The sequence below is a fragment of the Pteropus medius genome, unplaced genomic scaffold, assembly GCF_902729225.1.
Source record: "Pteropus medius unplaced genomic scaffold, Ma_sr-lr_union100, whole genome shotgun sequence".
Classification (NCBI taxonomy): Eukaryota; Metazoa; Chordata; class Mammalia; order Chiroptera; family Pteropodidae; genus Pteropus; species Pteropus medius.
The window spans coordinates 430,038-440,048 of NW_024349226.1; the positions used below are offsets into that span (position 1 = coordinate 430,038).

General features: G+C 58.3%; 1 protein-coding gene across 1 annotated transcript in view; it reads right to left on the reverse strand.

Moving 5' to 3' along the window:
* Positions 1 to 641: 641 nt before the first annotated feature.
* ZC3H4 (zinc finger CCCH-type containing 4) overlaps positions 642 to 10,011 on the reverse strand; it is a 38,564-nt gene continuing 29,194 nt past the window's right edge. Inside the window, 5 exon segments of the mRNA XM_039881667.1 lie at positions 642 to 4,229; positions 5,442 to 5,693; positions 8,462 to 8,805; positions 8,988 to 9,154; positions 9,156 to 9,371. Coding sequence (XP_039737601.1) covers positions 2,713 to 4,229; positions 5,442 to 5,693; positions 8,462 to 8,805; positions 8,988 to 9,154; positions 9,156 to 9,371 — 2,496 coding nt within the window. The 3' untranslated portion in view covers positions 642 to 2,712.

Genomic DNA, 10,011 nt, shown 5'->3' on the forward strand with positions numbered 1-10,011 from the left:
GCCCGGGTTAACCGGGACGTGGCGTCTGCGTCCTCAGGGCTGCTCTAACGAAACCCCAGGGTTCTGGAGCCAGGGAGTCTGAGATCACGGCAGCGGCAGATGCGGTCTGGTGAGGGGCCCTCTCCATTTACAGGTGGCCACCTTCTGTCCTCGCACGGCAGAGGCGGCGAGGACATGGTGGAGACAGCTCCGTGGGGTCTCTCTTCCAAGGACGTGAATTCTGTGTGAGGACTCCATCCTCCGGACCTAATGATCTCCTAAAGCATCACACTGGGGAACAGGTGTCGACGTGTTTTGAGGGGACACATTCAGTCTGTCGTAGGTAGGGCTCGTTTCTTCTCATCCCTGGCAGCTAGCCCAGCTGTCCTGTGTTCACCATTGGCTTCTGTGAGCGATGTGCAGGCAGGACTGTGCCCGTGTGGGTCACTGCCGTGCCTGACTGCTGAGACTGGCCCAGAGTGGGAGCTCAGGAACCGTGGGATGCAGCTGCATAAGCTACTCGGAGGCACCAATCGCACAGTACCATGATGAGTGTCACCTGGGGCAGGCCACCAAGAGGACAGATCCAGGTTTCACCCCCCAGCCTCATTCTCCCCGGGGGCACAGGATGATGGGAGCGGCACGGAGACACGAGACCCACAGGCGTTTTAAAATAACTGCATCCTTTAATGGCAGTAATACAATTATTGGATTAAGAGACCACAGGAGAAAGGACAGGTGACGTTTCTGGAAGACAGATAGAGTACAAAAAGGGGGCGGAACAGAGTCATGCGACGATCATTGTAAAAATACAGTACGTTATATACATATCTGCACCATCAACTTTCAACTCTGAAATAGTATTTACACTTTTGTTACAATCCTGGTTAGAGAGTAATTTTTCTTTAAAAGCTCAGCCTGATGGCAAATGAAAATTCTGGGTGAATTCATAGTCCCATGAGGTTCTTAGGCTGAATATCCAAGAGGAGGTTTCCAGCTTCTATTTCATCCACAAATTTCAGTTTTAAAAAAGTATTTCATTTTATTTTAGCGAAAAAAAAAAAAAAATTCTCCAAGGAGGGGGTGGGGAAAAAACCCACAGCCACACTGTGCATGCTTATTGTACGAACACCAGGGGCCGCAGCCCTCTGCTCAAGGCCGACACTGGTGGCTGAAGAAAAATCTCATTAATGATTGTTTAAAAAACAAAAACAAAAAAGACAAAGAGACAAACCAGACCGACCTGATCACGGGCACTGACCCAGAAGGGCTGCCCCTCCTGCCCTTGCTTCTGGCCCCAAACTCAGCGACTGTTTTCCAACCATTTTTTTCTGGGAAGAAGGATTTGGTGTAGCAACCTCGGTCACCTCGCAGCCCAGGGAGCTGGGAGGGCGAACCCTCCGGCTGGGTCACCACGTTTCCCCGTTCTTAACAAGGGTGAGGCGGTGGGACAGGAGACTGGCAGTAGAGGGAAGCCCGGGACAGATGTCTCTGCTCCCTTCCCGGCTCAGCTAGGTGAGGGGGCAGGACACCCCTCCCCCGCAGCAGGGGTCCCGGTCCCTCTTCTGGAGAGGGCCTGGCAGCCCACACCCTGCCCTGGCTACTCTCTGGCCCATTCCTCAGGCCCTTTTGGAAGCGCCCGCAAATCCAACATGACACACCTCTGAACCAGTGCACCTGTCAGCGGAAAGGGAAACCAAACACACCAAAACCACGGGTCCTGCACACACGGTGCGAGGCGGGGTGAGGAAGGCGGAGCAGAAACACTGCCAAGAACCACCCGGGGCCCCGTTGGGGGCCTGGTGGGGTGGCCACGCCGCGGATCCTTGAGCTGCCCCTGAAGGGGCCGGGGCCGGCACCCTAGGTACTCTGGCTTCTGAGGACCAGGACAGACCCCGGCACGAGGGGAGAACGTGGCCAGGACAGGACAGGACAAGAGCTAATACTGACAGAAAACACTGCGGTCTGCGGAGGCCGCTCGGGGACCCGCCCCACACCAGCCCTGCCACCCCCAGGTCCATCTCACCCTGGAGTCTTCTGACACAGGCCGGAGGGTGTGGGCTCAAGGAGGCACTCTGGACGGAGGGGCAGGGAGGGCCGCGTGCCGATCCAGACCAGATGGCAGCGGGAAAGGCTTCTTCCTCCAGCTTGGCAGCTCCCGAAGGCCCTTTTCCTTTGACAATTCCTGACTCCCACCAGGCCCGAAGACGGTCCCCACAGCCTGCGCACAGAGGGCTGGGATTCTGGACACGTGTGGACCTGCTTCTGCTGGGTCCTCCTTGCCATCCTGGCTCCATCTCGCCTCTCGTGCAACACAGATGAGCAGCATTTAGTGCTTTCTCGACGCCTACGGTTCCCTTTGTCCTGGGGGGTAGGAAGAGGGGCCAAGCTGTACCCAGAAAACTCGCTGGCCCCCCAGCCTTCACGGAGTCCCTGGAAATCCGGCTGGCCAGGTGGCATGCTGGCAGGGCGGAGGCCCAGGGGGCTTGCGACTGTCCACGTGCACAAGGAGGTTTTCTCTTGGGGGCCCGGAAGCCCGCAGCACTGACCAGAACTGAAGACGGTTATGTACAATTTATGTTTCAAAAGGAAAGTACTACTTAAAAAAAGAAAAGAAAAATAAAGGAAAAAAAAAGTAAAAACGTAAAGAACACCCAGGCCCCGCCCCTTCCCCGAGCTCCCACCTCCGGTACCGCCCGGAGCGGGGAGGCAGGGCGCACGGACTCCTCAACACTACTGGCAAAAGGGGGAGGCGGTGGGGTCGAAGCCTTTAAAAACGTCCTTCAGCGACCCTGCGTCCTGCTCGCTCTCGCGGGCTGGGCTGTTGCCGGCAAACGGGCTCCCGGAGCCCGTCTTGGGCGCCTGCTTCACGGTCCCGAAGAGGGTGGGCACGGGTAGGTTGTGCACGCCGGGCTGGGGCGGGGCGCCCTCTGGTGGCGGGGTGCTCGCGGCGGCGGCTGGGGCCGCGGCGGCCTTGGGCCGCGGCCGGTTGTAACTGTTGTACCTGTCTGTGGCCGCAGCCGCGCCGTCTGCCCCCGACTTCCCAGGCTCGGGCTGCTCCAGCGCGGACTTGCGGACGAACGGGGGCTCCTTGGCTTTGCCGGCCGAGCCCTTGCCGTTGCCCTCGGGGCCCTTTGCCTGGGCCCCTGCGTCGGCAGCGGGCTCCACAGCCTTCCCGCCCGAGCTGGGAGTCCTGGGGTCGTAGAGGCTGATGCCGCTGAGCACGCTGCTCTGCCCGCTCCCGCTGCCCTGGCCCAGCCCGCCGGCCGCCAGCACACGCGGGTCGTAGGGGGCGGTGGCTGGGGGGGAGGAATCGCCGCTGGGGCTGGCGGCCGGAGAGGACGCATCCGCGGGGCCGGGCTTAGCAGTGCGGGAGGCGGCGGCAGAGTCTGCCGGTTTCTGCAGCCGAGGGTCGGTGGGGGCCTTCCGCACCCTGGGGTCGCTGGGCTTGTCACTGGAGCCTGGAGCCGCCGAAGGGCCGGTGGCATTGACAGTCTTGAGGATGCGAGAGAGGAGCTCAAAGTCGGGCAGGTTGGAGCCAGATGTGCCAGGGTCTGGGCAGGCGCCCGGACGCTGCCGGGGGTTGGGGGTCCCCGCGGCGGTGGCCCGATGCAGCCGGGGGTCCAGGGTGGGCATGGACTGCAGGGCCGCAGGCACGGGGGGCGCCACGTCCTGCTTGGGGATGGGCAGGGGGATCAGGTCCTCGGGGTTCCAGAGCACGGTGCGGGCGAAGGCCGGCTTGCTCAGGGCCACGTCCTTCTTGATGTGGCTGAACTGCTGCAGCTGTAACCGCGGGTCCCGCAGCGGGTGCCCGGGGACGGGGTCCAGGGGGATGTTCACGGCCTTCTCCCGCAAGGCCCGCTCCCCCTCCTCCTCTTCCGCAGGGGGTGGCCCAGACCCCTTGGAGCCGCCAGGGCCTACGGGGCTGGAATGAAGGCCGCCTTCGGCTTTGGGGGCAGGCAGGGAGCGAGCTAGCCGAGGGTCAGAGGGCCCCGCGTCACCTGGGCCTGACCCACTGGAAGCCTCAGTATGGCGGGTGAGTCTCGGGTCCCGGCTGAGGCGGGGGTCAGCCAGCCGGCCTCCTGTGGAGTGTCCCTTCTGGAGGCGGGGGTCCCCCAGCCCACTGTTGCTCAGCTCCCCAATAGAAGCCTGGGGTCGGCTGGACGTCTGCTGCCTCAGGGTCTTAAGGATGGAGGTGACGCTGCTCCCACCCTCATCCTCGTCACTTGAGTACCAGTTTCCGGTGTCACCTGAGAAGCACAGAGGAGCAAAGAGGGGTGAGCAGCCACCACATCCACCACCAGCCCTCTTGAACCCCACGACAGCCCACCAGATGAATGCCTCTCTTCCGCTCCTTGCCTCTCAGGACCTCATTGTCTTCTCTCTCAACAAGCCCCCTCCCCTGCGGCCTGCCATGAAGAGCCAGTGGGCTCAGAACGGCCAAGTACCGAGCCTGCCACGTCCCTGGGGAATGTTTCTGGGCCTTTCCCCATGTGCCAGCACTATTCTAAGTCCTTTGTCTTGTTAATTTACACAATCGCCCAGAAGATAGTAGTATTATCAGGCCCATCTGACAGATGAGAAATAGAGGCATGGACAGTGTCCTGAGATGACAGCAAAGCCAGGATTGAGGTCACAGTCTAAGCCCAGGTCACTGCCACTGCCAACTCACCCCCTGGGCAGAACCATGCCCCAACATGGCAGCCTGTGAGCAGCTACTGACTCAGATCTCATTGTACTCGGAGCTCCCAGACACTTGCCCCCAGGCCCCTCACAATGTCACCACATCCCAGGAAAGGGCAGTCACCAGCTAAGAGGTGGGCCAAGGTGGACAGACTCAGAAACTGGCCCAAGGCCAACCACCTAGGCAGATAAAACTGGAGCCACCAGGGGAGGGGACTGCCCCCTCTTTCCCCCTGTTCCCACGTGCTCACAGAGCCACCCACAGCCTCTGGCTTCACATTCTAAGCACAATTTGTCCATCTCATTTCACCCTGGAGTGGATGCCGCCAGGTCACTGCACAGCCTCATGTGACTGGGCAGCTGTCTGACCACGATCACTACCGGTTCATGCTGACGACTAGCTCCTGCCTGCCGGCTTCCTGAGAACACGGTGTGGGGAAGGGGGCTGTGAGCATCTCTTACAGTCTCCTTTGCAAAGGCACAAGGCGCAAATCGTGCGGGCTGCTGTCTCCTCCAGGGACTAGCCCGCCTCCCTCTGTGATGGGATCAGGGCCTCTCCCAACCCCCAAGACACAGAAAGGCTGCACAGCCCTGGCTTCCAATTTTCTGAGGGATGTGCAGTAGCCTGACTTCATGGCCCTGGGCAGGGGTCCTCCCTGGCCATGAGCCACTCTCCAGCACGAAACCCGACCTAGGCGTTCCCCACATGTCCCCCTGCACGCTGGCCTCCGGGGCCCATGCCCGTGAGGGAAGCCCCTGCCCCTGGGGAGGACACGTGCCTTCCTCATTCTCCCGGTCCTGTTTGCTGCTCTCAGCCAGCCTCCTCGCTCTCTCCTCCTCTTCCTGCTGCTTCTGCTGGATCCTCAGGTACAGGGCCCTCTGGGCTGAGGGCAGGAAGTCGGGGACACCGGCACCCGGCTTCGGCCGGCCTGGGGGCCCTCCCTCAGAGAAGCTGTCGGGCTCCAGAGGGTGCTCGGGGAAGAGGTGCTCCCCAGGCTCCCCCGCCAGCTCTTCGTAGTGCCCGTAGTCCTCTGTGGCAGGGAAGAACCGAGGGCTCGTGTCGGGAAGGGCCTCAAGGCGCCAACTCCAACCCACCGTGCCCTCAAACTGGAGACCCACCCCCGATGGTGACAGTGATGGGTGAGGATGTGCAGCCCGTCCCTTCCTCCCTCCCAGGAGGGTGCCCACGGAAAGTCTCGCAGTGGGGATGGAGCCGCCAATCTAGGGTGCAGCCAGGATGAGAATGGGGTTCACAGTGAGATTTAGTGATGTGAGCAAATGCTAAAAAACAGAATGTGTGAAAACAGGACAGAACGTCACATGGATGTTCATAAAATGTAAAAATAAAAGGTTTTGGAAAGACAGAAAAGTCTCTTTGAAAATGAGATTCAGAGAGAGAGGCCGAGGGAACTTTCACTGTTTACCCCACACACACTGATCTGTTTTATTTGCCATGAACTAGTTTTATGGTTTCTTTGTAATAATCAATAAAAAAAAAAACTCAACCACCGGGACTAAGACTCGTGAAAAAGAAAAGGAAATACATCAAAATGTTGCTATGGTCATGTGTCAACCCAGAGGCTTGTGGGTGATTCCTCCTCCTTCTTCCCTGGTGGGTTTCCAAGTCCACAAATGTCTATGAGCATGCTGCTGCATTTTTTTGTGTGTTGGGGGGCGGCATGGCCACATGGGGGACGATACACCTGGAGACTGTATATGTGTGTGTCTCCTTCTTTTAGAAAGAATGTCTAATTAGTGGTGCCCACGGAACATTCTGTAATGATGAAATGTGCTACATCCACACTGTGCCATATGCCTGCCACTATCCTCATGGGGCTATAGAACATTTGAAATGTGGCCAAGACACTAAATCTATAATTTAAATTAAATGTATAGGAATAGATGGGTAAATATTTCATACACAAAGCACCAATCAAAAAGTGAAAGGTCACCTTCTTCCAGCCCCTGGACTTCATAACATGTGAACTTGATGTGAGAGCCTGATCTATGTCACACCCTGGCTCAGAGCTAGGGATATTCAGTGAGCAACAGTCACTCTACCCTTCTGCATGGAACTTTTTATCAAGAGTGACCCACTCAACGGTCATGCACTTGTGAACACAGTAACTCCTCACTTAACATCATCAATGTGAGACTTCAAGTGAAATGTAATGAAACCTATTTCATCAGAATAATCGATATAAACAGCGGTTCAACTGCTATAGCACCTCATCAACATAAAAATGAAAAGACACCGAATGAAACACTCTTTGAGCACCTGCTGTATACCAGAAACCACTGCGCAGTGAATTTCCTGATGTGGGAGTTTAAGTGACATGACCCTAGGGCTACGTGCTATCAACAGCTAAACAGACTTGTTTTGCTTCCTCCCCGCTACCTTTTCCACACATATTTTATATACATTTTTTAAGGGGGAGGGGACTGTGAAAACCACAGCACCCCCTCAGGCAGCCTGCTTTTCTCACTTGAGAACATGACATCCATCTTTCTAAAGCTCCCACTCTTGGCCCCAAACACCTGCTCTGATGGCTTTGGACATCGTCCAGACGCCAAAGACACTCACGCTGACCTCCGGCCTGCTCGTCTCCCTGACGTCCCTCAAACTTTCCACATGGCTGTCAAATGGGCATTTCATATTAATGTGGCCAAAGCAGAAGGGCCGCCCCCACCCCGACTCGGTGCTCTCCAGCAGGACCTCCTATTGGGGCAGCGTCAGCACCCATGGAGTGGCTGTGCCCCACCTGCTCCTGCCAGCCTCATGACACACAAACAAGGAGTCGCGCTGGCCCCACGGCACCATCTCCAAATCGAGACACCTCATCTTGCTGCCCCTTGCCACCTCCAGGCTGCCACCCAGCTTGCCTCTGGCCTAGGATGACTCCATGGCAGACCAGAAGCTTCCAAGTCCATTCCTGCCCTTACTATCCATCGCCTTCTCACTCCTGTTCATCCCCGTCACACTTCCAGTGAGGCCGCCTGACCATGGTGACAGACTCCCTGTGCTGGAACTCCTCTCCCTTGCCCTCCCTTTACAAGGCACACGCCATTTGCTTTTCTCAAAGAAGCTGCCTCCTCCCCTTCACGCCCCGGCTCACAGTCACTTCCCAGAGAGGCCTCTACGGCCTGGCCCCGCCACGGCCCCCATTCTCCCACAGCACCCCGTGCTACTTCCAGCCATGAGCACTTATTCACACACTTCCTGCCTGTCTCCCTCCACTGAAGAGCCGCCAAGGCAAGGACCGGGCTGCTTCGCTGGCTCCGCCCCGGGCACGGGCGCTGGCAGCAGTGAGCACATCCCACCCATCAGAAGGCTGCGGGCTGCCGTCTCACTACCCCAAGTGCCGGACATTCAGGCTGTTACCAACACGTGTTCTTGTTTCAGCAAGGAAGGAAGGATAAGAGGAAAGAAGGTGGGCAGACGTGGGACAAAACAATCAGAGTAGCCCCAAGCCAAGAACCATCTGGAAGGAGGCTGCTTTGGTGAGGACACAGCAGCCTCTTAGCTCAACACCACTCTGCACCTGCCCCTCTAAGACCCCACGCTCCCAAGTCTGGGCACGGCAAGCAAAATGTCTAAGAAACTAAAATTACAGTGAGAACAATCATACAACTCCTTTTGACCTCCACAGCATAGTGACTCCCGTTATCACAGAAAACGTTCAACCACTCAAGACAGAGATGGAGTTGGCATCAAGCTTTCAAAGACTCGCATCAGGGAAACCACCACGTCCCACTGTGCAACCCCAGAGACCCGCCTGGCCCAGCAGACCCTGCGTACCTGCGTCCCCCATGAGTCCCGGCTCCACCTCCATGCCTTCCTGCTGCTGGTAAAAGTTTTCATAGAAGTTCTGGGCTGGTGGGATGGGGGGCATCATTCCAGAATGTGGGGAGTCCCCAGGACCGTAGGGCATCATTGGGGGTCCACCGGGTCCCATGGGCGGGCCAGGGTTCATGCCAGGGCCCATCGGCATGTCAGGGTGCATGTCCGGATGCATGTCAGGGTGCATTTCCGGGTGCATGTCCGGATGCATGTCGGGATGCATCGGACCCCCCATTGGCCCCGGGGGTCCCATGTTGGGCCCGGGGCCCATCGGCCCTGGGGGTCCTCCGGGTCCAGGAAACCTAGGAGGAAGAGAAAATGGTACTTGAGCAGCGCTGCGGAGGAAGGGTGGTGGCCACACTCCCAAGGGGACATGGGGCCTCCCCATGGTGAGCGATGGGGGCCTCAGACCAGGCCTCCAACAGCTGAGAGAGGCAGGACGCTGGCCTGGCGAGGCTCACAGTGGCAAGCCCCCAGCACGCACCTCACGCCCAGCTTCTCAGCCAGCTGTCCCGTGGGCCGGACCACGATCTCAAACAAAGAGGGGATCTTCTTGTTATACATGTCCTGCTGCTGCTGCAGCTGCTGTGGGGACAGCGGCTCGTGCACTGGCATGTGGAGCGAACTCTCTGCAGGGGAGCCAGCGGGGGGGGAGGCGGGGGGGAGGCGGGGGGTGAGGCGAGGGTGGAGGGGCAGCCATGGAGCCACCGTTTGGAGAGGTCGGGGCCGGGGGGCCGGGGGGCCGGGGCGGGGTGGGCAGGAGGCCCACGCCCGGGGGTGGTTTGGGCAGGGGGTTGATGCCCTGCTTCTTCAGTTCCTCAACTTCCTTCTCGTCCTCGGCGCCCGCTTCCGCGTCATCAGCTAACATCTGTGGGTGGGAAGGACGAAAGGGAGTGACAGTCAGAAGAGGATGGGGCCAGGATGGACGGACTCCTCCAGTGCTGAATGCTGAACTTACTGAGGAAAACTCTAAGTCGCAAGGGCCCTGAGGCCCTTACAGCATAAGGCCAATGACCACGCAGCCTCTTTGGCACAAAAATTGTCACCCCACACCACGGCCGCATCCACAGCAGCCAGAGAGCAGGGGAAGCCACTCCTGTCCCGCATTATATAAAATGCAGTACGTTATATAAAACGTACCATTTCGCCACGTCAAAGCGTACAACTCCACGGTGTCAGATGCATTTACGACGCTGTCCAACCACCACCGGCCTAGTTCCAGAACTCAGCCATCACCCAAAACAAACCCCACGCCCACGAGCAGTCGCTCATCCCCTGCCCCGTCCCCAGCAACCCCCAGTCTGCTTCCCGTCTCTACAGATTCCCCTCTTCTAGACGTTTCGTACACATGGGATCCTGTAACATGAGGCCTTTTGTGTCTAGCTCGTCACTTCGCATGATGCTTTCGAGGTTCATCCATGTGATAGCATGTGTCACCTAGTCTGTGGCTAACATTCCACTGTCCTGTTTGGACCTCACACTTGCAGCGAAACCCTCTCCTAACCGTG